Source organism: Muscardinus avellanarius, assembly GCF_963383645.1.
Source record: "Muscardinus avellanarius genome assembly, chromosome: 12".
Lineage (NCBI taxonomy): Eukaryota > Metazoa > Chordata > Mammalia > Rodentia > Gliridae > Muscardinus > Muscardinus avellanarius.
The window spans coordinates 29420144-29446129 of NC_137798.1; the positions used below are offsets into that span (position 1 = coordinate 29420144).

A 25986-nucleotide genomic window follows, 5' to 3' on the forward strand; every position below is an offset into this window, starting at 1 on the left:
CAAAGGCAAGGAAGGCACCCGGAGGAGGGAGAAAGGGGCCGTGGGTAGAAGGGTTCCTGCAGGTGCGCGGTGCAGGGAAAGACATGGAGAGCCAGAGAAGAAGCAGTATGTGGTTCCCACTAGAAACCCGCTGTCGGTGGGAACTGCCGGGGCTGCTGGACGGCAGCTCTAGAAACCTCACCTCACTCCCAGGGAAGCCAGGGGCCCTCGAGGTGGGACCTGGGCTGGCTGGCTACAGAGCCCTCACCCGAACTCCCTCTTACCTGAGTTGGAGGAATCTCTGTCTGTCCTCAGAGCTGCGGGGCCTTTATATCCCACTTCCCCCACTCTACTGCCTAAATTTGGAGCCCTTCCGGAGGGACCCTCCCTCCCACCTCTCTGGCCTCCCAGCTCCTCCTCCCTTGATCCCTTGGCTCTGGAGGTGACAGGAGGACAACAGGGCCCCCAGGTCTGCCCATGAAAGGTCCGTCACCCAGGCCCCTCTGGCTCCAGGGCCTTTTTTTAGTCCTTGGGCACATTCCTCCCCTGCAGAGGGTCGATGGGCAGATAGTGGGAAGACAGGACCTTCTCGCACCACCTCCCCCGCCCTGCCATAGCCTTCCCTCGGTTATTTTTAATCTGCAGGGTGAATTGAGCACACTGGGTGAGGGTCACCTTCTCCTGCAGGCCAGAAGTGTGTCCCCTGCCCCCTACATCATCTCCCTCCTTTGTTCCCCCTCCTTTCCATGCTGGCTGGTCCTCACGGGGAACATCTCCCCACGCTCTCTAGCCTGGCATCCGCAATGCTGCAGCCCAGAGGCTGGCTAGCGGGTGCTTGGGGAGGGTGTCCACTGTTCAGCTCCTTGACTCAGTTTCCCTTCATTAGGAAAATAATTTCTGCCTGCCTTCACTCTGCACACATGCTGAGCCTGGTTTCTGTCCCCCAAGTCTGCGGGCAGATGTTCTTTCAAGGACTTGAGGGTACCCTGGCGGGGAGCCCCCACCCCATTCCTGATGCTTCTTGACAGTGGCTATGATCCAACTTCCCTGCAAACACTAGAGGAACCCTCCCCACACTGCCTCAGGCATGGCTGCGCGGAGACTCGCATTCTAGAATCTCAGGGATAGACTCACCCAGCCTCAATCCAGGCCCATTTTCAGACATGTACATGCACAGCTTCCACGCTTAAACTTAATCTTGCAGATCCCTGCTTGCTTTATGCACTTTGACGCACACATTTGCACACTCACATTTGCACACAGGTTTCCCGGATGCTTGGGGAGGGTGTCCACTGTCCAGCTCCTTGACTCAGTTTCCCTTCATTAGGAAAATGATTTCTGCCTGCCTTCACTCTGCACACACGCTGAGCCTCCTACTGCCACCCTCTGCTCCTGGTGTGGGGTGGGGTTCAGTGTGGAAAGACTAGAGGCGTTAATCCTGGGCCAGAGGGGGCGGTGGGAGCTGCTCCCTTCTGCCTCTCTGGGCTGCCAGCGGATGCAGGTGCTGCTGAGGGTGGCTGGGGCGCCTGGCAGGCCTGGGGATTTACACCAGCTGGGCCCCGGGCTCTGTATTCCACACCCCCCCCCCAGGTGGAACTCTGGTGTCTCCTTCCAGTCCTCCTGGCCACACATTCACATGCCCTTCTTCGTGATGTTGTCCTCAGGGCCTAGGCCCTCAAGGCACTCCTGCCCATTCTCCAGGGCCACCACTGCTCGCAGGCCGTAGGTGTTGGGGCTTCAGCCGGCCGTGCCTGTCATGACTAAGTGGACATTGTGTTCAGGAAGCAAAGCCAGACTCCCCTGCACTGGCCTCCCCTACACCCGCTCACCCAGGAGCGCTCTAACAGCTCCCCCACCCCATCCACGGTCATCTCTCAATATAGCTTTAGGGCGTGGAGGTGGGTAGGACAGACAGGGGTCAGCCTCTGTGGGTAGGAGCACTCTCCATTAAAGATGTGGTTTCTCACCAAGGTCACCAACCCAGGACACCTCACTGCCTGTGCTGGGGCTCAGTAACACACATTTCTCGCCAGGGCACTGGTACCCTGTATTCAGAGTCCTTGAAAGGACCTCAGTTGACCCACATCCCTATCTCCTGCAGGTGCACATGTCCAATAGTCCCTCCCAGGGGATGCAGGCCACCTGTCCCCAGCTCTAGGTCACTCGAGGCCTTAGCATGCATGCTGGGGGGTTAGCCCATGACCCAGTGCGTCACTGCCTGGTTTCCATGGCTCTGGGGACATGATAAGGGGCTGAGAACACCAAGTCAGGCAGGGTCAGGTCCAGGTGACAAAGACCAGGCTCTGTCCTCAGGGAACCCAGCGCTGAGCAGACCAAACTTGGTATAGGCGGTGGTGGCGGGGTGGTGGAGGCAGGCAGTTCTTGCTGTCTCCTATGGAAGGAGGAAGAAGGAAGGTGTTAACTCAGTTCCAGGTTCTGCCTGGCTGGCCTGGTTTGCCCTCCTCTCCCCTCCAAGGCCCCCTCCTCTCCCGACTCACACACTCTTTGCCATCCTCCCTCAGCCGCCTCCCCAGCCAGCTCCACATTCTGCTGGGAGTCCTGGAGGACACAAGCACGGGAAGGCGACTCCAGCTGCAGGTGAGGGGGCCGTGGGGGGGGGCAGGGCTGGTCTCCCTGGCACAGGTGGCCCCTTTTCTGCCTGAGCCCCCGATTCTGTCTGTCCCCATGTCTGACCTTTTTTTTTCTTTCCCCTGGTTTCCTTATCTTCCAGTCGGATCTGACTTCTCTTCTCCAGGGCCCGTGTCTCTGCCTCTTTGGAGTCTGACATGAGGTTTGCCATCTCTAAACTGACTTTTTGCAGCTCTCGGCCTGGCCTGTCTCTGCCTCCACATGCCGCTCCAGGTCCCTTGTCCACCTTCTCCAGCTCCCTGCTCCCCGGCTATCCTGATTCTTGCATCTGAAGGTGATGCAGAACTCTGCCCTATGCCCAGTGTCAGCTCTTTGAACATCTTTGACCAAAGCTGCTTCTCGTGTCCTCTCCCAGCCCCTCTCGGTCTTCTTCCAGGGGCTCGGCCTGCAGTCCACCCTCAACTCCGTGTCCTGTCCTTCCTTGGCCGTCCTCACACATCGGATCTCTTGCTCTCTTAGGGTCTGGTTGCTTAGATTCCCTGGGCTTCTCTGTGGTCTCCCTCTTCAAACATGCCTTCCCTTTTCTCTACTGATCTCTTCGTTGCTCTTCAAGTCTGTTCCTGGGAAGAGGAATCATTCTAAAGAGGGGGAAGGGAGGCAGGTGCCAAGGGGAGGCTGGGAGGGCCTGGGCTCCTGAGGGCTCCTCATGCCTGGCATCGTTCTCGTTCTGTTTCCTTTGCTCATGCTGACCCTGGGTTCTCCAGCTCTCTCCACTGTCCCTCCTCAGGCCTCCTCCCTGGTCCGTTTCTCTGCTCCCCTCTCACCTGATGTTCTCAATACTGGCACCCCTCCTCTCTGGCGCTCCACTGAGCTGAGAGCGAGGGAGGGCCGTGGAGCAGGAGCCGGGCTGTGCGTGGGGATGTGTGTGCATGTGCGTGGGGGTGCCGAGGAGAGATACAGTCCAGGGCTGAACCAGGTTCCCAAAGAGGGCTGAGTCCCATTGCCTCCCCGCCTGGCCCCAGGCCCACCCTAAGCAGCCTGGCCAGGCAGCAGCTCCAGGAGGGCTGAGCTGGCTTGGCTGAGGGAGATGCTCCTGCCTCCACCTCCCATCCTCTAAGGACCCAGTCTTGCCAGCACAGGGCCCTTCCTAGTCCCTCCTCTGCACCCCCCTCTGGCAGCTTGCCACACCCGGGTCAAAAAGCCCCATTTTCAGCCACCGTGTAGGAGGAAGGCCTTGAGAAGGGAAGTTACAGTGAAGGGAGTGAGGGAGGGGAAAGGGCACCCTGGGCCAAGGGGCTGGGCCTTGGGAGAAGAGGAAGACAAAGGCAGGGTAGGCTAAGGGTGTTTCTCCTGGCTGGGGAGGCATGAAGCAAGGGCCTCTGGCGGTAGCTGTGTCTGGAAGGATGTGTGGTCTAAGCCATGATCCTGCGTTCTCCCAGAGACTTGCCTTTGGCTGGGCCTAGGGGACCATCACCTCGCCTACCCCAGTGGAATGCACCTGAAGGCCCATAGGACACTGGCCAGCCCCAGGGCACCCAGCCACCCACAGTGCTTCAGCTTCAGGTACTCTCTGTGGAGGGCAGTGTTGACCAGAGCTAGGGTGTAGGTCGGTGGTAGATGGCCTGAGGGTGACCCAGGCAACTGTTAGGGGGTTCCCTAGATTCCCATTAATGCCGAGGGGCCAGCGCTGGGCCAGGGAGAGGGCTGTGAGGAGAGGTGTCACCCCTCTGATGCATTCGTTTAGGGAGGGAAGAGGGGGGTCTATGACAGGCTCCTTGGGGAGGCCCGTTGGCCTGGCCTTTGAAGCTGCTCCTCTTCCTCTGGAACCCCACCCCTCATCCCGGGTCCACCCCCGGGGTCCCATGGTTGGCAGACAGTGAAGAAGACTCTAGAGGCGGGAGCTCAGCTTCAAGGAAAATTGCTTTATTCTGCTTCCTCCCAAGGGGCTGTTATAAAGGCACAGCGTCTGGCGGCTTCATCCGCACTCTCAGGGCTGGGCACATCAAGACGCGGCAAAACTATTCCTCATTCAAGCCCTTGGGAAAAGAAACAAAGTCCAAATTAGAGGCAGGCATTGCAGGGCCGGGGTACAGAACACAAGGGCGAGACCAGAGCCACGAGAGGGTGGAGGCCTCTCGCGGGGCCTGACAGGAGCCCGGGAAGGGGCAGATGGGAGGGAAAGTTCTGGAAGGAAGGGCTCTGGATCGAGACAAAGAGGTGAGGGCCAGGAGAGCATTTGGGATGTCTGTTTCCTGCTGAGCTGCAAAATTAGAGGCCATGATGGAAACTAGCAGTTGAGGGAAAACTGGGAAATAGTAGGTGTATATAAATTGGAGTCTTGTAGGCTGCTGACCGCTTAGGGCTGGAACTCACAGATCACTGAATCTTAGCAATCACAGGGAACTCAATTGTCTTGGCCTCTGGGGTTCAGTTGGGGAATAAATGAAAAGGAGATCCCTGTGTGTCTGAGGCCCACAGAGTGGGTGCCTGCTGCAGAGGACCAGCGCACCCAGGGAGGGGCCCACCTTGGCGCCGATGTCGCGGCTCTTGGCCCGCAGCTTGTTGACCTGGGACTCGGCGATGTCCGCCCGCTCCTCCGCCTCATCCAGCTCGTGCTGCACCTTGCGGAACTTGGACAGATTGGTGTTGGCCTGTTCCTCCTGTGAGAAGAGAGGGTAAGGTGAGACAGTGCCGGGGCCTCAGCCTTCCTGCCTTGGGGGCGGGATCCCCTGGGCCCCTATACCAGGCCTTGAAGCCAGCGGGGTCACTCACCGCCTCCTCGGCCTGGCGCTTGTAGGCCTTGACCTTGAGCTGGAGCTTGTCCACCAGGTCCTGCAGCCGCAGGAGGTTCTTCCTGTCCTCTTCAGTCTGGGGGCCAGGGATGGGCAGGGTGAGGCTGGGCAGTTGTAGGGGCAGCACCCCCACCCACAGCTTCTCTGGTCTTATCACCCTGACCCTCACTAAATACTTGGTGTCTCCTTTTCATTTCTTATGGAAAAATGTGAAATTTTAAATGATGTTTTACCAGAAAAGAATACAAGGAGTTGATGGGATTCCTGAAATTATGCTCACATGGTGTGTGTGTGTGTGTGTGTGTGTGTGTGTGTGTGTGTGTGTAGGAACCTATGGAAGATAATAAACTTCCTGGCTCTGGAGCTCAGCAGGTGCTGGGAATGACTGGGGTGTTGAGTGTGATGGAATTTCCCGGCTGCAGTGGAGAGTACATGGACTTGATCTAGGTTAAGGACAAAGAGTGCTTAGAGGGATGGTGACTTGCTGGATTGGAAGAGAAACAAAATCTAATTGAATCTCTGGAAAACCCCCATGGAAAGCTGGAGTTTATACCTCCCTGGGTAACTGAAAAGTTTTGAGGTTTGTTTCAGTCGCTTTGGTGCACTTTTGGTGTCTTTTGGAGTGAGCCTGGTTACACGTTTTCTCCCTAGGGAGCTGTGCTGGGCGAGCCCTGTCTGGAGCCTGGTGCACCCCCAGAGGGTGGACTGGTCCAGGGGGCCCATGCAAGCTAGGAGGCTCAGAGACTGACCTCCGGGCCTGGGGACACTCTGGTGGGGCAGGGAGAGGCAGAATGGAACAGGGCACCGGGGGCTGCATCCCAACCCTTGTTCCAGAAGATACAGAAGCAAACTCCATTTCCCTGGGGTGCTCGTCCCTGTGGCTTCAGGCCTCTGTGCGAGGGCCAGCGTCGTGGCCCGCTGCACCTGGTAGGTGAGCTCCTTGATGCGCCGCTCGCTCTTCCTCATGCCCTTGATGGACTCTGCGTTGCGCTTCTGCTCGGCCTCCAGCTCATTCTCCAGCTCCCGCACCCGCGCCTCCAGCTTCTGCAGCTGCTTCTTGCCGCCCTTGAGGGCGATCTGCTCCGCCTCGTCCAGCCGGTGCTGCAGGTCCTTAATGGTCTGCTCCATGTTCTTCTTCATGCGCTCCAGGTGGGCGCTGGTGTCCTGCTCCTTCTTCAGCTCCTCCGCCATCATGGCGGCCTGCGCGCGGCACAGAGGGGCTCATGGTCTGATCAGGTCCTCAGGCCTCCCTGCCCAGCCCAGCCCAGCCCAGCCCAGCCCAGCCCAGCCCAGCCCAGGGAGATGCGGGTCTGGCGCGCACGCGGGCCCGGGACTCACATCGGTGATGGCCTTCTTGGCCTTCTCCTCGGCGTTCCTGCACTCCTGCACCGCTTCCTCCACTTCGGTCTGGAGCTGGGACAGGTCTGCGTCCATCTTCTTCTTCTGGTTGATGAGGCTGGTGTTCTGGGTGGGGAGGGGCGAACTGAGTGGGAAAGGTGTCGAGCATCCTTGAGTGGCTCCCAGCCTCACCTCCCGACATGGCTCAATCTGCCACGTTTTGCAGCTTGTGCGCCCTCTGGGAATGCAGAGGAGCTGCCAACCTGGGAATGCAGCAGCTGCACCCGCTCGCTGGTCTCGATCAGCTCCTGCTCAGCCAGCTTCCGAGAGCGCTCGGTCTGCTCCACCACGGCCCGCAGCTCCTCCAGCTCAGCCTGCAGCAGCGTGTTGCGCCGCTCCACGATGGCGATGTTCTCCTTCAGGTCGTCGTTGGCCCGGACGGAGTCATCCAGCTGGATCTGGGTGTCCTACGGATCGGGAGAATGCTGTGAGATGTCAGCTGGTCTCCTACCCTCCCACGGCTGTTTTGTGGAACAGATGTAGGTGGAAAAGCCACTGTGGCAGCTCAGAAGGGATCTGACAGAGGTCTCTGCAGCGACCCAGGGCCTGCAATGACCACCACCTAACTAGGCCACGTGGAATCCTTTCTGGGGAAAGTGAGCTCCTGCAGAGCTTCCAAGAGTCTCTGTGTACCTTCAGCAAGCTCTGCAGGCTCTTGAGTTGCTTCTGGGCCTCGGCAGCTATGCGGTTGGCATGGCTCAGCTGGATCTCCATCTCATTGAGGTCGCCCTCCATCTTCTTCTTCACCCGCAGGGCCTCGTTGCGGCTGCGCGTCTCTGCGTCCAGGGAGGTCTGCAGCGAGTCCACCACCCGCAGGTGGTTGCGCTTGGCCTGCTCCATCTCCTCGTCCTTCTCTGCCAGCTTGCGCTCAATCTCTGCCTTGATCTGGTTGAACTCCAGCTGGGCGCGAAGGATCTTGCCCTCCTCGTGCTCCAGGGAGGCCTGGGAGGGGCGTGGGGAGAGGGGTCTCAGGAGGACAGTCGGGGCCCAGGGCAGGGCAGGGGCTGCAGGGCAGGTGGGTCTGCAGAAGCAGACAGAATGCTTCACAAATCATGGATACAGTTGGAGTTCAAGAGGGGTGCAAGTGAGAAGCAGAAAGAGGAAGAAAAAAAAGAGAATGCACAAGGAAAATGAAAACAAGCCTAAGAAAAGGTGATTCTGGCCCTCACAGGGGAGAGCCAGCCATGAAGACAAAGAGAGAAATGAAGAGGTGTTGCCAAGGAAACAGGCAATCAGGCACAGACTGGAAACATAAAACACAAAGAGGCAGGCAGAGAGGGGAGGAGAGTGGAAACGGACTTGGGAGCTCAGCTAAGATGTCATAGGTAAAATGTTTGTACGAAGGGAGCTGGGCGACCTGCCATGCATCATTCCACAAATATTTTTTGAGTGCCTGCTGTATGCCAGGCAGTGTCCTAGGCGGGGATGGGCCAGTGACCAAAACAGAGTCAAGGGGAGGTGAGAGCAGCGCCAAGGCCAAGGGCCCGTCCCACGCCGCGCAGGCACCTCAGCCTCCTCCAGGGCCGACTGCAGCTCCAGCTTCTCGGCCTCCAGCTGCTTGCGGACCTTCTCCAGCTCATGGATGCTCTTTCCAGTGGAGCCCAGCTGCTCCGTCAGGTCGGAGATCTCCTCTGTGTAGGGGACACAGTCTCAGTTGAGGGCTGCAGTGGTGTAAAGGGGCAGCGCACCTCTCTGCTTACACCTCCTCCTTGGGACGCAGGGATGACCCCATGTGGGGGCACTGCCCCTGTGGCCCCGCCTCGCCTCCCGGCCAGCGCACCCTGCAGGTTCTTGTTCTCCCTCTTGAAGGTCTCCAGGTGCTCCAGCGACTCCTCGTACGCATTCTTGAGCTTGAAGAGCTCGGTGCTGAGGGAGCGCGCCTCCTTCTGCGAAGACTCCAGCTCCGACTGAGACTCCTCATACTTCTGTTTCCACTCTGCCAGGATCTGCAGGCACGCCGCTCACCGTGAACCCCCACGTCCAGCCACGCATCCCGGGGTGCCCCAGGACCCTCGCCGGGGCTCAGCCCTCCTCCCCCTCCTAGGAGGGCAGCTCTGGCCTGGCGCAGTCCTCCTGGCCCCCAGCCCTGCTCGCGGGCTGCAGCCCCACCCCAGCCCACCTTGTCAAAGTTCCTCTGCTTCTTGTCCAGGGCGGCGGCGGCGGCGTTGGAGCGCTCCACGTCCACCATCAGGTCCTCGATCTCGTTCTGCAGCCGGTGCTTGGTCTTCTCCAGCGAGGAGCACTTGGCGTTGACGGCCTCCACGGCCTCCTCGGCGTCCTGCAGCCGCTGGGCCAGCTTCTTCCTGCCCGGGGAAGGAAGGATGGGAAGAGGGTGGGGAGGGTGGAGGGTGTGGATTTGGACAAGAGAAACCAACGTGAACCTTCCCGATGACAATCCTTGAAAACAAGACGCGTTCAGAGAAGCCCGAGGCTGGGCCCCAGGGACTGAGAAGCAGGTTGGCAGATTCTCAGAGACTGATGGACCCAGAGGGGTGTGAGGGCCTGCAGCACCCGGGAGGGATGTGGGCTGGTGGCCCTCTGACCCTGGGCCAGCCTCTTGGCTGCGGTACAGAGGAGGCATGGACCTCCGCAGCTCCACCATCCCTGCTGCAGTGCCCTGCCCCAGGTGGGAGCACTCTGCCCTCAGACAAACCTTTTGTTCGTCTTATATTTGAATGAGAAACATAACGCGAGCAAAAAGCTTCCCTGAGAGGAGCAGGAGGTGGAGACAGGGCAGGGTCCTCCCATACTGTCAAACATCCTGTGTGAGGTCTACTGGGAAGAGGATGGGGCAGCCCTAACCCAAAAAGGGCCAGAGGCAAGCCGCCTGGGACTCACTTGGCCTCCTCCAGCTCCTCCGTCCGCTGGATGGCGTCTGTCTCATACTTGGTCCTCCACTGGGCCACCTCCGAGTTGGCCTTGGACAGAACTCGCTGCAGCTCCGCCTTGGCCTCCGTCTCCTCCTCGTATTGCTCCCGCAGCAGGTCGCAGTCGTGCCGGGCCGACTGCAGCGCATGGGCCAGGGCGTTCTTGGCCTGGGCGGGGTGGGCAGTGGCAGGTGGGTCAGGTTTCTGCAGAGGGAGCCCGGGCCCATGCCCATCTCCTCACCCCGATCTCAACATGCTCCCTTGGCTTCACCTGTATCCGAGTCCCCAGTGGCCCCGGAATGGTTAATGAGACCTAACAACAACGCCGAGGGTATTACCATCACCGCCATTTACAGGGGAAACAGAGACCCGGGGAGGGCAGGAGGTTTCCCCCAGACCACTGACCATAAGAGGCAGGTTACCCTTAAAACTCAAATTCTTTCCCGTTTTTCATGAACTCTGCAAAGTACTAAGAACAGGCTCTAGTGTTGTTTCTGTCTCCAGTTTTCAGATTGCCCTGATAATCCCTGGGCCCGTGCCCGCAGTCCCTGAATCCCATACGGTGCCTGGCCAAGGCTGTGACCACCTCCCCAGCTTACTTCCTGGCCATCCCCTCACCCTTCCTCCACATGTGGATGGCGGCAGAAAGGCAGAGCACACGGGCCTGAGGAATAGATTAAGGAACCATGTTATAGTGTTTGGGCCATTATTTTTTGAAGGGATTTTCAGAGACTGATGGACAGATAGCAAGCCTTGCTCTTGAGGAAGGAAGCAACGTAGGTGCAGAGCCAGCTGGTGCCTTCCTTGCTTGGGCTGGGCGGCCCGAGTCCAGGCCTCACCTTGGCCTCCTCCTCCAGCTGCCTCTTGAGGTCCTCCAGCTGCTGGGTGCAGGTGAGTTTGCCTCGGGTCAGCTGGGAGATTAGCGCCTCCTTCTCATCCAGCTGTCTGGACAGCTCGCCTGGGGAGGCGCCAAGGCACGCTCAGTTCTTCAAGGCCAGCCATTCTGACCCCTCCCGTGCCCTCAGATCCCGCTCCCCGGAGGCTCTGTGTGTACACGTGAGGGGTGTGTGCACCCGGGACCGGGGTGGCTCAGGAGGTCGGGGAGACTGGGGGGTGACCCTGCGGCCCAGCCCCGGGCTTACCGTTCTCAGTTTGCAGCTTGGCCCGCTGGCTGGCGAGGTCGTTGACCGAGCGCTGGGTCTCCTCAGCCTTGCTCCGGTGCTCGTTCATCTGGTCTTCCAGGGTCCGGCACATCTTCTCCAGGTTGGCCTGAGAGAGGAAGGAGCTGTACAGTGGACGAAGGGGGACTGAAGGGCGTGAGGGGTACAAGTGGAGGAGAAAGGAAGAGGGAGTGAGGGAGGAAGGGGAGTGGGAGACTGAATCACCAGGGAAGAAAGAAGAAAAGGCAAAGAGCAGAGGTGGGTGGAGGGAACCGGAGGAGGGCGCTAGGAGGAAGAAGAGAGCGAGGAGAGGCTGAGCCGCGCGCACCTTGGCCTTGATGATCTGCTCCATGTTGGACGTGACGTCGTCCAGCTCCAGCTTGAACTCGCTCTTCTCCTTCTCCAGCTTCTGCTTCACCCGCTGCAGGTTGTCGATCTGCTCGCCCAGCTCGGCCACGCTGTCCGCGTGCTTCTTGCGCAGGGCGGCGGCCGTGGCCTCGTGCTGCAGCGTGGCCTCCTCCAGGTCGCGCCGCATCTTCTGGAACTCGGCCTCGCGCTTCTTGTTCATCTCGATCTGCACAGACGTGGCCCCGCCGGCCTCCTCCAGCCGCTCGCTGATCTCCTCCAGCTCGCGGGAGAGGTCTGAGCGCAGCTTCTCCACCTTGGCCCTGGCGGTGCGCTCGGCCTCCAGCTCCTCCTCCAGCTCCTCGATGCGCGCCTGGGCGGACAGGAAGGGCTGGGACCCGCTGCCCGACCCACCCTGGGCCCCCACCCAGGGGCTCAAGAAACTCTTAATCTGCTGGAACAGCAAGTGAGTTTAGTTCTACTAGTGGAGAGGTGAGCAGAAAATCATTTGGGGAAGATGGCTTGAATGGTCAAGTTAGCCTTGCTTTAGTCCAGAATGTATATATTCTCATTATTGGAAGAGAAGCAGCTAAAGCTTTCCCTTTTATTTATTATTATTATTATTATTATTATTATTATTATTACTAATTTATTTATTTATTTACTTATTTACTTTGGTGGTACTGGGGGTGGAACCCAGAGGCTTTCTACCTTTGAGCTATACTTCCAGACTGATTTTATATTTTATTTGGAAACAGGGTCTCACTAAGTTGCTGAGAGCCTCACTAAGTAGCTGAGGCTGGCTTCAAACCTGTGTGATCCTCCTGTCTCAGCCTCTCAAGTGCAGGTTTACAAGCGTGCGCCACCACGCCCAGCTATAAAGCTTTCTCTTAAAGAGGAACAAAGAGATCTGTGTTCTAGGGATGTTGAAAGCCACTTAATGGCCAAAATAAATAAATAAATAAATAAATAAAAATAAAAAAGGACAAAAGCTTAAAATTAGAAAGCCATACCTCTCTGATTAGACAACTACAGACCTCATCTGTTCTAGAGGTAAGAATCTAAAGACTGACCATTGGGGCTGAAGGAACCTTCTAAGTCACCAGCCAACAGGGGAAGGCGTGGAGACCCAGGGATCTGGAGCGGTCACTCCATGCTCACCCAGCTAAAGCAGAGCTGAGGCAGGAGGCCAGGTTTTCTACCCTCCAAACCTGGCCCTTTTCGGGATCTCTTGCTAAGTCTTCCTCAGATCATGTAGCCCCTTTTGGGGTGCCCCATGGGGAAACTGTGATAGCTGCGTCTCCTTTCATAGACACATTGTAAACTCCTATAATTCTGGGGACAGTGTATCCTGGAGGAGAGGATCAGGGAAGCTGGGAACCAGCCCTGGCCTGCAGTGCTCAGCTTGGGCTTCTCAGACCCTACCTGAAGCTCTTTGAGCTTCTTCTGCAGCTGGCTGCCCAGAGCCTGCTCATCTTCAATCCTGGCATTGAGCGCATTCAGCTCAAAGTCCTTCCTGTAGAGAAGGAGAGAGGGTGAAGCAAGGGAGGCTGGCTGGGCCTCTGGGACATCCACAGTGGTTGGAGACGGTAATAAAACAAAGAGCAGGATTTCATCAGAAAAATGGTGTCCAGAGGTGAAGTAGGATCCCGGAAGGTGTGACACCCACTCTAGGAGTAAAGTCCTACAAGAATGCAGTGGGGAGAATGAAAGGACTGGCTTCTGTGGGGCTTTTCCCCTCTAGTTCTCATTTTCTCATCTGTATATTGAGGATGTTGGACTAGCTAATTTCTGAGTTCCCTTTTAGCCCAGATGGTCTTTTCCACCGTTAATTTAGGCAGCTCACTAATGTCTCTGAACCTTTACTTCCTCTTTGGTAAAGTAGGACTAAAGAGCCATCTTTAAACAGTGGAACTAATGAAATCCTAGAATTATTCACTCATTCGACAAATTCTGCACCTGGGGAAGACTGAGGACTTCCGTGCAAACTCAGCGGAGGCATTCTGCAGCTCACTGTTCACCAAGGCTAAACCGTGGGCGTGTATATTTTGGACAGACTTGCAATAAGAGTTGGGAACACAAGTTACTCGGAAAAAGAAATGGCCCAGCCCCTCCACCTCTTCAGCATCTAGGCAGACCCATTCTTTGTGGCCCTCTGGGCTCTCTGTGAAAAACCCCAAAGGTGCTTTCCTGGGAGGCTTTTGTGTGGTGCCTTCTTCCATGTCAAGCAACTGGTCTCAGTAGAGTTGTGTGCAAAGGCACCTAGCTGTTACTCCCATCCCTACTGAGTGCCCAGCAGGAAGAAAGGGCTTGAAGGGTCCAACTTGGGCTTTTGCCGGGGAGGACAATGGGGCCCTGCTGTGTGCAACTGGTTTAAGCATCTGCCTGTGGAAGCTGCACGAGGTCGTTGCCTCTCAAGATGGGTGTCAGCTTGTCCTGTCAGTGCAGAGCAGGCTGCAGGGCTGGGGAGGAGGAAGGCGGCAGGGAGGGGAACATGGTACTTTTTCAGCCGCTCATCCAGCTGCTGCTTGTCATTCTCCAGGTCCATGATGCTCTCCTGGGTCAGCTTCAGGTCACCCTCCAGCTTCCGCTTTGCCCGCTCCAGGTCCATGCGCACCTTCTTCTCCTGCTCCAGGGAGCCCTCCAGCTGGTGGAGAGAAGGCCTGGTTGTGACCCATGAGGCCAAGCTTGGTATTTTGTGGCTTAGTTATTCCACATTTGAGGAATCCTAGGAAAGAGTCCAAGACTTGGGGAACTTTCCGCAGAGTGGCCAGATGGTGCCAGAGGGCTGTGAGAGGGCCTGGTATGTAGGGGTTGCTCAGTGCATATCTACTCCATTGAAGGAAAGGAACAAATGATTGTGGGATAAAATTCCTAAGCTACATTCACTCATTCAGCATAACACAGTACCAGGCTCTGTGTTATGTGCTGCACATAAAAATTGAATGAACCCAAATTCCTTTCTAAAAGAAGCCAGTCTTGTGGCTAAGACAGATATTTAAAAAATTATAATACAGAGTAATAAGCAATTCAGTGGTGATGTGCTCATTGAGGAAACAACGATTACTCAGGACTACATCTGCTGAGAATACGAGAAGTGCAAAGATACTTGTTGAGGAGCCTCACAAAATTCCCAGAGAAATCTATCATATTCTTCTGTGAATACCCTCTAAATCGTACAGTCAAAGGCAGAGATATATGGGCTTAAACTAAATCAAATATGAAAGTCCATCTCTATTACTGATCATATCTAAGAGAGATTAGATACGTAATTTGGAATGATCACCCTCCCTGTTTTCTATTTCCCAGTTTCCTTCTGAAAGGTATCAAAAGAGTAAAACCCTTCAACACCCCTATCCCAAAGTACACACACACTCAGTCTCACACACACACACACACACACACACACACACACACACACACACACACACTGAGTACAGATGGACACAGCATATCTAGGCTCCGTCACTCTTAGTGTACTCACATCATCCACCTGCTGCTCCAGCTTGACCTTGGACTTGGTCAGGGTGTTGACCTTGTCCTCCTCAGCCTGAAGGTCATCCAGGGCCTGCTGGTGGGCCTCCTGCAGGGCTTTCTTCTCCTTGGTCAGCTTGGCGATGATCTCGTCCAACCCAGCCATCTCCTCTGTCAGGTTCTTCACCTGCCAACCGAGAACCCCACCAACTAAGGTCATGGGCCTGGAGACGTCTATAGGGGACACTGACACCAAGAACCAGATCCTGGTCGGGAATCCTGAGACACCTGGCTGGAGCCGGAGGAAGCCGCCCTCACCTTGTTCTCTGTTGCGTGCTTCTCCTTCTCCACCTTGGCCAGGGTCAGCTCCAGGTCGTCAATGTCCTTCTTGAGCTCTGAGCACTCATCTTCCAGCTTGCGCTTCTTAGCGGTGAGCTCGGCGTTCATCTCCTCCTCGTCCTCCATCCTCTCGTTCATCTCCTTCACCTTGGCCTCCAGCTGGATCTTGTTCTTGATCAGCTGGTCGCAGCGCTCCTCTGCATCAGCCAGGTTGTCTTGTTCCTGAGGGAAGGCACCGGGGGAGGCCGCTTAGTGGGCAGGGTCCTTGTCCTCACAGGGAGGGATGGGCAGGTGCACTCACATTCTCACTTGGGAAGAGCCTCAGATGGATGGGAAGGGAACCAGTTAGGGTAGTGTGCCATGGGGACAATGGGGAAAGGAGCAGAGAGGAAGGGAACTAGATGCCTTTTTTTGGGGGGCTCTCTTATCTACTCCATTGAAGGAGTGGAACTACATTTGCTGGTGGTAGCACTTTATGTATTTATAACCTAGTGAGATAGGAATCTTTGTCTAGAGATAAAGAAACTGGGGCTCAAAGATGATTTGTGAGCTGGGCATGGTGGCACATGCTTGTGATCCCAGTACTTGAGAGGCTAAGACAGGAGGATTGCAGGTTCAAAGCCAGCCTCGGCAACTTGGCAAGGTTCTCAACAACCTAATGTGACCCTGTTTCCAAAGAAATAAGATTGGGCTGAGGGTGTAGCTTGGAGGTAGAATGCCTCTGGGTTCTATTTCTAGTGCAAAAAAAAAAAGATGATTTGTGGTTTGCCCAAGATCATAAAATTATTAAGCTATGGATCCAGTTTGAACCCAGGTGGAAAGGAAAGTCTGTGTATTTATTATTATTATTATTATTATTATTATTATTATTTAATTGTTGTTATTATGCCATGTTACTAAGGATTAAACATAAGTGAAGCCGAGCATGGTGGCACAAGGTTGTAATCCCCGCGCTTGGGAGGCTGAGACAGGAGGATTGCGCAGGTTCAAAGCCAGCCTCATCTACTTAGTAAGGCTCTCAGCAACTTAGTGAGACCCTGTTTCCAAATAAAATATAAAATAGGTCTGGGAGTATAGCCCGGAGGTAGAAAGCCTCTGGGTTCCACCCCCAGTACCACCAAAAAAAAAATAATAAAAATAAAAAATAAAAAATAACATAAGTGAATTCTACCTCTGAATTCTATCACTTTTAATTTTTGTTTTGTTTTGTTCTGAAACAGGGACTTGGTAGGTTACTTACTGAGCGTTTGGTACCTTACTTGAACCTGTGATCCTCCTGTCTCAGTTTCCCAAGTACTGGGATTAGAGGTGTGATTCACCATACCCAGCAACCTGTGTATTTAGGAGTTAGTTTTTTTTCTTCCCCCTGAGAGGCCACTTTGAAGGTTTTGAAAGTGTATTCCCAGAATCCTCTGCTGTGAAGGGACAAGATGGTGACCTCTGGATGGGGAGGTGTAGGGTGGTAGGTGTGGGCAGAACAAGATGGAAGGGCCAATAATGGCTCCAGAGGCCTCACCGCCTGCACTTGGAGCTGCAGGTCGTTCTTCTCCTGCAGCAGCGACACCATCTTCTCCTCCAGCTCCTTGCGGCGAGCCTCGGACTTCTCCAGGGCATCTTTGATGCGCCCGAACTCCTCCTTCATGTTGGCCATCTCCTTCTCTGTCTCCGCACTCTTCAGCAGTGGCTTGATCTTGAAGTAGAGCTTCATCCACGGCCAATTCTTGACCCCCATGAAGGCCCGGATGTTCCACTGGATGACCAGAAGGGAGTCTCTGCAAGGCCCAGCAAGAGGGGTGGTGAGAGAGCCCTCCTGCTCCTGCCCCTGTGAAGCCCTGACTCCCACGTACACTCCCTTTCCTTCCACATTACACCCCCGCAGAGGCGCTCCAGTCCTGAGGACCATCCTGTACCACAGCAGCCCCTCCTGCCAGTCTCTTTGTTTGAAGACCCTGTGAGTTCTTGCTCCTGACATGGCCCTGCACCTCAGAGCCTGGACGCCTCCTTTTGGGTTCTCTCACCTTCGCTCCAGCAGCTTCTTGAACTCCATTCTGGAGAGCACTCCCCGGGACTGGGCCTGGATGCGCGTGATGATGCGGCCCAGCCTCTCGTCTCGCATCTCCTCCAGCAGCCCCAGCAGCCCCGCCTTGAAGAACACCTGCAGAGAAAACGGCATCGCCTGACTTGGCGGAGGTGGGAGCCCGTGACAGGATGTACGTTAGCACGAATAGGAAGGGGTCTGAGGTGATGGGGATTATCTTAGGAAGGGTTGGAGGGAGGAGGTCAGTGACAGCTGGAGCTGGGATGGGGAGGAATAGCATGTGGTTGAGAGACATCCTCAAGGTGGTTGGTAAGAGCAGACAGGAGATGAGGAATCAGAGGACAAAAGACATCTTCCTTTAAATATTTGTGTCTCCTGCCTTTCCTCACCTTGGTGTGACCGAACTTGTACTGGTTGTGGTCAATGTCCAGAGACCCCAGCAGCTTCTCTGCCCCTTTCCTGCTGTCAATGAACTGCCCTTCAGGGATGGCCGCCGGGTTCAGGATGCGGTACCTGGGGAGGGAAGTGCCTGGAATCGCCTGCATTCTGCACAGATCTGCTCTGCCTGCAGAATTCCAGGCCTGCCTGCAGACTTGCGCCCCCATGGGGCAGCCCTGGCTCCCCCTGCTCCCTGAGCTCTGGGGCGCCTCTGTACCCACCTCTGCCGGAAGTCCCCATAGAGGATGCGGTTGGGGAAGCCCTTCCTGCAGATGCGGATGCCCTCCAGCACGCCGTTGCAGCGCAGCTGGTGCATGACCAGGGGGTTGTCCATCACCCCTGTGGCAGCAGGGGAGAGAAGAAGAGTATGTAAGGAGATCACTGGACTATGAGCCAAAAGTCCGTGATCAGAAGATCATGGCCCTGGCATATATGAGCCCATAGCCTCAGCAAGCAGTTAATGATAATTCTCTATTTGTTTATTTTTTCCTAGCCATACTCTTGAGATTAACCAAAGAGCTGTTACTCTTCCTTCCTTCCTTCCTTCTTTTCTCTTCTTTCTTTCTTTCTTTCTTTCTTGCTTTCTTGCTTTCTTGCTTTCTTGCTTTTCTTTTCTTTTTGTGGTACTAGGGGTGAAACCCAGGGGCTTTTCTACCTCTGGGCTATACTCCCAGACCTACTTTTTAAAATATATTTTATTTGGAAACAGGGTCTCACTAAGTTGCTGAGAGCCTCACTAAGTAGCTGAGGCTGACTTCGAACCTGTGTGATCCTCCTGTCTCAGCCTCCCAAGAGCTGGGATTACAAGTATGTGCCACCACTCCTGGCTAAGAGCTGTCACATCTCTTATGTTATATGGTTCACATCTATTATCATAGGTGGTGGTTGGGACACATATGCCCCATTTTCCGGAAGAGTAAGCTAAGGCCAAAGAGTTAAGTGACTTGCTGATGGTCATGAGCTGATTAAAAGCAGACCCTGGCCTTGAACCTAGGTCCCTGAGTCTCTATCTCTTATAGATAGAGCGAGGCACAGGAGTGCCCACCTGCAATCCTAGCTACTCAGAAAGCTGAGACAGGAGGATCACAGACTCAAGGTCAGCATGGGAAACTTAGAGACCCTGACTCAAAATAAAAAATAAAAAGGGCTAGGGATAGAACTCAGAGATAGAGCACTCCAGGGTTCAGTCCCTAGTAAAACACACACACACATACACACGCACGTGCACCCGTACACACACACACACACACACACACACACACACACACACACAGATAGACAATCCTTGTATTTCGTGTTAGGGGTGATGCCAGAGAGCCTTCCACACTTCCCCTGACTATACATTCCAAGTATAGGTAGCACTGGGAGGGGGAGTCTGTGGACATGTCTCTCATGGTTCAGGAGGAGAAGAGCCACCATGTGGTGATGAGGTGACCCCGGGGCAGTGTGCGCCCCGCGGGGGTGGCCCCAGCTCACCTGGGGACTTTGTCTCATTGGGGATGATGCAGCGCACGAAGTGGGGGTGGGTGGAGCGCAAGTTGGTCATCAGCTTGTTCAGATTTTCCTATGGCAGAAAAAGCAAGAGGGAGAAATAGAGGATGTGAAAGAAAAATAAGTAGGAAAGGAAGAAGAGAAGGAAGGGAAAGGTGGAGAGAATACTGAGAGAGGAAAGGGTGCTGGGGTAGACATGGAAGAGAGAAGACGGGAGGCAGGTAGGAGATGAGGAAGGAGGTGAGATGGGCAGCGAGAAGATCAGAGGCCAGGAGATGAAAGGAAAAGAAGACAAGGAATGAAAAGGACCGAGAATGGGTGAGGAGCGGAGGGAGGGCCAGGCCTGGTGGGACCAGCGCATGGAGCCATGCTGGGCGGGGGCGGGCCGCTCACCCTGTGCACAGCTGACACGGTCTGAAAGGATGAGCCTTTCTTGGCCTTGCCTTTTCCCTTGTCAGCAGCTGTGGGAAGGAAAGCCCAGGACAGGTGCATCAGTGGGTGTGTGGGGAGGCGAGGGTGTGCACAATCACAACCTGGCTTCCTATCCCACTGGCTTTTGGCCTCCAGACCTGGGTGTTCAATGTGGCTGCCTGTGTCTCCACCCAGTTCCATCCCACGGAGGCTGCAAACCTCAGGGCACGGCCAGACAGGAAAGCAGTTGGGTGTAGCCACCGACCTGTCTCATAAGCTCCTTAGTCCTCCGGGGCCCCTGTCCCCACTTACGTGCATCAGCCCCAGCATAGTTGGCGAATAGGTTACTGAGCAGCTTGAGGGAGGACTTCTGGTACAGGCCCACCACCGTCTCGTTGAGCGGGTCCTTGTTCTTCTGCAGCCAGCCCAGGATGTTGTAGTCCACGGTGCCGGCGTAGTGCACCAAGGAGAAGTGGGCCTCCTGCTTGCCCTTGACGTTGCGTGGCTTCTGGAAGTTGTTGGACTTGCCCAGGTGGTTGTCGTACAGCTTGGCCTTGAAGGTCATGTCGGTGGCCTTGGGGAACATGCACTCCTCCTCCAGGATGGACATGATGCCCATGGGCTGAGGGAGGAGGGGAGCGCGTCACTGAGTGAGCCTCACACAGGTGGTGATGGATTCTACTCTACAGTCAGCGTTTGCTCATGGAGATGCCCCTTGGGGTATGAAGGTATTAGACTCAGCTCTGAGGACAGTTATCTGTGGACTGGCATCTCTTCAAGCTTTCCACAGGTGGGGGATTTTGTTGATGACTGAGGGCCTTTGTGAAAGTTCAGGAGTGTGGCTGCTATTGGTGCTTTACACATCACTCCATCACCCAGATCCCTGCAGTGTTGGGGCTAAAAATAGGTGTACTTTTATGATCCCCCACCCTTGCCCATCCTGATTCTTGAGTCTGTAAACCAGGAACACTGAGCACACCAGCTGGGAGGCCATTGTGCAGGTGCCCATCTTTCATGGGTCTACTCTCCAGCCCCTGGAAACTGAGCTGTCTCAGATGCCAACCTATCCTGGACACTAGGACCACACGGGGCTCTGGGAACTGGGGCTTAGGCTCCTTCAGCCTCACTTCTGCTATTCAAATCATACTCCACGGAGGGAGAGGGGCTGGCACTTGGTCTGAGTGGCAGAGGAGGGCACACAGCAGGCAGGCTGGGTGCACCTTCTCGATGAGGTCGATGCAGGCCTGCAGGTCCATGCCGAAGTCGATGAACTCCCACTCGATGCCCTCCTTCTTGTATTCCTCCTGCTCTAGCACGAACATGTGGTGGTTGAAGAACTGCTGGAGCTTCTCGTTGGTGAAGTTGATGCAGAGCTGCTCGAAGCTGTTGAACTGCAGGGGGCGAGGGGCAGGAGCGGGTCGGCAGGGGGCGGCTGAGCGGCACTGGGGTCAGCCCAGGGCTGTGGCATGCACAGTACCCAGCAGGGGCGTGGCTGGTGCCCTCCCAGGTCAGGGCAGCAGTGGGAGGGCTTCCCTTGCAGACAGGGACAATGGCGGCTCCTGTCACCGCACCATCCCCACTGCCCTCCCACACCTGGTGCATAGCTGGCCCTCCATGACGACTCTGATCACGCAAGTGAGTGGGTGGCTGTCCCGCTCCCAGTACTCCCCAACTCACGTCGAAGATCTCGAAGCCAGCGATGTCCAGGACTCCTATGAAGTACTGGCGTGGCTGCTTGGTCTCCAGGGTGGCGTTGATGCGCGTCACCATCCAGTTAAACATCTTCTCGTACACTGACTTGGCCAGTGCTCCGATGGCGTACGACACCTGCAAGGTAGGGCAGAGACCCCGATGAGCAGGGTTGTTGGGAAGAATGAATCTGCAAGCTCCCACCCACCATGCCAAGGTCCCCGCCCCACCCACTTGTCTTCAGAATATGACTCACCTGCTGGACATTCTGTCCCTTGGTGACGTACTCGTTGCCCACTTTCACCCGGGGGTGGCACAGCCCCTTGAGCAGGTCAGCTGAGTTCAGCCCCATGAGGTAGGCTGATTTATCTGCCTCTAGAAGGGAAGGCCAGGTGGCAAAGTTTGTCAAGAGATAAGTGCTCTGCAGATGTGGCCCCAGGGGTTCAACAGCTGCACCCCAGCTCCCCTGCCTCTTACCTTCGGTGCCGTCGGGCTCTGCCTGCTCCTCCCGCTGCTTCTGCTTGAACTTCATGTTTCCAAAGTGCATGATGGCGCCCGTCAGCTTGTAAATGGAGTTCTTCTCTTCCGGAGTGAAGCCCAGCACATCAAAGGCGCTCTGTAGGCAGGCCCCAAATCAGAGGGTCCCACATTACGTACGACCAGCAAATGAGATCACTTGTAAGTTGGAAAGAGAACTTGTCTCCTTAGTCCCTGTGGGTTCTGAGATTCTTGTAGCCAGCAGTGAACGAACTCCAAACAAAGATGGAAGACACAAGTGCCGCTGCTGCCTCTGTCCCGCAGCTGCACTGGCTTTCCTGCCTGGCCTCCATATCTGTCTTATCTGTCATTCACCTAACAGCCTGCCCCAGCCCCATGACTCTCCTTTCCTTCCTTCCTTCCTTCCTTCCTTCCTTCCTTCCTTCCCTCCTTCCTTCCTTCCATTCATCCATCCTTCCTTCCTTCCTTTCCTTCCTTCCTTCCATCCATTCATCCTTCCTTCCTTCCTGCCTGCCTTGTCTGCTTCTCTGTCGCAGGGTTTCAGCCCTCTCTTATTTGCTTGAATGCCATATACCAACAAGTCCTGTCTCATCTCACTTATAACCCAGCACACCTGGTAATGGGGCACATTTTGGCCCTTGGGAGGGTCATACCACTTAGAACAACCAAAAACACTAAACCAGTGTCTTAACTCTGCTCTTGAGGCAGTGAGCTGGCCCCACATGCCCCCACGGTCCATCCTCCACACCCTGGCTCGGTCCTCACACACTTACATCAGTGGCCATAAGCTCTTCAGAGTCATCAATTGAGGCCACAGTGGTCTCTCCTTGGGAGATGAATGCATAATCGTAGGGGTTGTTGGTGATCAGCAGCATATCTGGGGGGAAGGGGTTCAGATGTGACACAAGCCCCTGGTCTCATGGGGACTTCTAGCCATAGTGCACGAAGCACAACAGGGCTTGGCTTGGCTCTACAGCCCACAGAACTGGACCCAGCTGTGCCATGAAGCCCAGGACATGTTAACAGAACCCAGCCACGCAGTGGGGACAGGTTGCCATGGAGACAGCTGGTTTCTCAGGCGGCTCTGACTCACCCAGCAGCTCCGGCTTTTTGTTAGACAGGATTTGGTAGAAAATATGATAATCTCTCTCTGCTTTCAGCTGAAAAATAACTCTGGATTTTTCCAGAAGGTCTGTGAACAGGCAGATAGAAGAAAGAGAGGACGAAAAGGTTAGATTGTAGGTACAAGGAAATAAAGAAAGATGAATGATAAACGCAGCAAGCAAAAGCCAGCGTGTGTGTGTGTGGGGGGGGGTGGCACATAGACACAGAGAGATCGCATTCAGAGATGGAGACAGACCCAGGAGAAGGATCATCTCACAGAAAGATCCCAAAGCAACGCTAACAGAGTGCAGAGACAGGGATGCAGAGAGACCCAGAGGAAGTCTCAGGGACAGGCAAATACACAGTCCTAGAGACACAGACACATAGAAACAGAGACAGAAGAAGGGAGGAAAATAGAGGCTGGGGTGGGGGGAGACCAGATGATCTAGGACAAGGGTGCGCGCAGGCTGAGCCCCAGCAGATTCATGGTACTCACAGGTCTCTATGTCTGCAGATGCCAACTTCCCCGTAGCCCCAAAATGGATTCGAATGAATTTCCCCTGCAGAGATGGAAGAGACTGGTGATGAACTGCAGGAAGGCTCATATTTAAGGCTACCCCTCAGCCAGCCCAAGGCCCAAGCCCAGGGCCAGGGGCCACTCACAAAGCGGGAGGAGTTGTCATTCCGAACGGTCTTGGCATTGCCAAAGGCCTCTAGAGCAGGGTTCGCCTGGATGATCTGGTCCTCCAGGGTGCCCTGCAGAGGTCAAAAGAATGGCAGGTGAGAAGGCATCCCCCGCCCTTTCTTCAGCATAAGTCCCTGGCGGGCAACAGGCCTACCTTGCCCGGGTTCTGATCCTTCTTGCTGCGGTCCCCAATGGCAGCGATGACAGCGAAATACTGGATGACCCTCTTAGTGTTAACCGTCTTCCCCGCCCCGGATTCTCCGCTGTCAGGACAGTTAGGGAGGGGCTCGTTAGATGGAGAACAACATCGCTTGAGACCAGCAGTTCTCAAGTGAAGAGAGAATGTCTGTCCCACCCAAGAGTAGGAGCCCGGGGCAGCAAGCTGCCAGAGAGTTTGCAGCCAGAACATGCAGCAATCTTCAGACAGATAGGTAGGGATAGCGACGGGGAAAGATGCCACGGAGAGGCTTGGGCAGGTCGACCCTATGTTTGATGGGACAAGGTCAATCAGAAGAGATGAGCCTGAGCTGTTTTGGGAAAGAATGGGTGGAGGCTGGGCGTGGTGGTGCACGCTTGTAATCCCAGCATTTGGGAGGCTGAGACAGGAGGATCACAGTTCACAGACAACCTCAGCTACTTAGTGAGGCCCTTTGCAACTCTGGGAGACCCTGTTTCAAAATAAAGAATAAAAAACAGGGCTGGGGGTGGAGCTTGGAGGTAGAATGCCCCTGGGTTCCATCCCCAGTACCAAAAAAAAAAAAAAAAAGAATGGGGGGGTGCTAGAAGGATGGAGAAGTTTCCCAAAGGGAAAGATAAAGGAAGATAAAGAGGTAAAAAAGATACGGTGATAATAGGCTTATGGATGAGTGATGAGTTAGAGGGGAGAGGACAAAGGAGCTGAGAGAAAAAACAGGAAAGGGATAAAGAGCAGAAACGAAGAGGGGAGGGCAAAGAAGAAAAGAAGAGGGGAGGTCAGAGAAGCAAGAGGAGATGGCATGAGGGAAGACAGTGGGAAGAGGAGCGTCCGTGTTCCCGTGGGGCCAGGGCCCTGCAGGGGTTGGGGCAAGGACTCTGAAAGGGAACATGGCAGGAGCTACTCACGTGATGAGGATGGACTGGTTCTCCCGATCTGCAGGAGAAAAGAGGAGAGGCGATGGGTGAGGACCCAGGCCCAGGTGGTGGTTGGGTGAGGGGTCAGGTCAGGGTGCAGGGCTCACCCACCTGTCAGCATGTACTGATAGGCATTATCGGAGATGGAGAAGATGTGGGGTGGGGCCTCGCTCCTCTTCTTGCCCCTGTAGGCAGCCACCACCTCGGCGTTGTATACCGGCAGCCACTTGTAGGGGTTGACGGTGACGCAGAAGAGGCCTGAGTAGGTCTAGGGGTTAGACAAGGAGAAGTGGGAAAGGATGAATGTGGAGTGGTGGTGATTTTCAGTTAGAGAAAGACCAAAATTTGTAATCTCAGTATTTGGAAAGCTGAGATGAGGATCGTGGGTTTGCAGCCACAATTCCCAGTACTACAAAAAAAGCTGGGCATGGTCGCACGTGTTTATAATCCCAATACTTGGGAGGATCACAGGTTCAAGACCAACCTCAGCAACTTAGTGAGACCCTCCGAAACTTAGTGAGACCCTGTTCCAAATTTTTAAAAATAGGGCTAAGGGTGGAGCTCAGAGGTAGAAAGCCCCTGGGCTCAATCCCCAGTACCATACACACACAAAAAAAGAGCTGGGGTGTAGCTCTGTAGCTAGGAGGTAGAATGTTCCATGGTGCAATCTGTACTATGAGATCGATTTATGGTAGATCTCTCTCTCTCTAAAAAAAAAGGATGTAGAGCACCCCTAGGTTCAACCTCCTGTACCAGCAAAAAGAGGGGAGAGAGAAAGGCCCCAGGAACATTAGAATTGAGTCAAGGATTGGGGACTGGAGTAGAGTGCTACATTGCCTGAGCACAAAAGCAAACATGTGGACCCCAGGAGTGGACCTCCCCCCAACCCCGGGGGGTCAGGATGCTCCAGAATGCTCCAGAGAGCCCGCTGCGGCCACTCACGTAGATCATCCAGGAGGCGTAGCGCTCCTTCAGGTTGTACAGCACGGCGGGCTCGTGCAGGAAGGTGAGCATGGCCATGTCCTCGATCTTGTCGAACTTGGGTGGGTTCTGCTGCATCACCTGGTCCTCCTTCACGGTCACTGTCTGCAACAGCCCCCATAGGCCCTCCTGACTCCCTGCTCCCTCAACAGGGAATGGCGTAGGGCAAGTTACAGGACAATGTGTTCCGCAGGGAAGAGACCAGGATCTCACCCACAGCACAGAGTGGCTGCTGGACATGAGAAGGGCTCCCTGGAGGGTTTGAGTCCCTGCCCAAAGGGAAGGAGACCCTGACCATCCTCAGGTGTGCACAGGGCAGATCCTGTGTGTGCCCTCTCTGTCCATCCCTGGCGTGGGTGTGTCAGGGGTGACCCCTCTCAGCGGTCCTGCCACCCACCTTGCCATTCTCGGTCTCGGCGGTGACTTTGCCACCCTCTCGAGACACAATCTTGGCCTTGACGAACTCCTCTTTGTCATCAGGCACGAAGACATCTTTCTTGAGGTCAAAAGGCCTGGTCTGGGCTTCCAGCCGCTCCTTCTCTGACTTGCGCAGGAAGGGGGCAGCGGCCCCAAACGCAGCCATCTCCGCGTCCACCAT

The 25986-nt window shown here is 55.3% G+C and overlaps 1 protein-coding gene across 1 annotated transcript; it reads right to left on the minus strand.

Annotated features, from left to right (window-relative positions):
* Positions 1 to 4403: 4403 nt before the first annotated feature.
* Positions 4404 to 25986, minus strand: LOC308270966 (myosin-7; the record flags this gene model as incomplete). Its single annotated transcript, XM_080707103.1, has 38 exons — positions 4404 to 4514; positions 5094 to 5228; positions 5341 to 5436; positions 6285 to 6560; positions 6699 to 6824; positions 6962 to 7165; positions 7392 to 7700; positions 8265 to 8389; positions 8539 to 8704; positions 8878 to 9061; positions 9597 to 9793; positions 10465 to 10583; positions 10768 to 10894; positions 11114 to 11503; positions 12556 to 12646; positions 13632 to 13777; positions 14615 to 14791; positions 14923 to 15165; positions 16460 to 16715; positions 16962 to 17098; positions 17371 to 17494; positions 17641 to 17758; positions 18896 to 18983; positions 19304 to 19371; positions 19634 to 19943; positions 20542 to 20712; positions 20999 to 21148; positions 21267 to 21385; positions 21488 to 21626; positions 22282 to 22385; positions 22602 to 22700; positions 23109 to 23172; positions 23276 to 23368; positions 23452 to 23560; positions 24399 to 24426; positions 24519 to 24675; positions 25350 to 25493; positions 25786 to 25986. The coding sequence occupies 38 exons, from the start codon at positions 25984 to 25986 to the stop codon at positions 4404 to 4406; spliced, it is 5901 nt and encodes a 1966-aa protein (XP_080563229.1).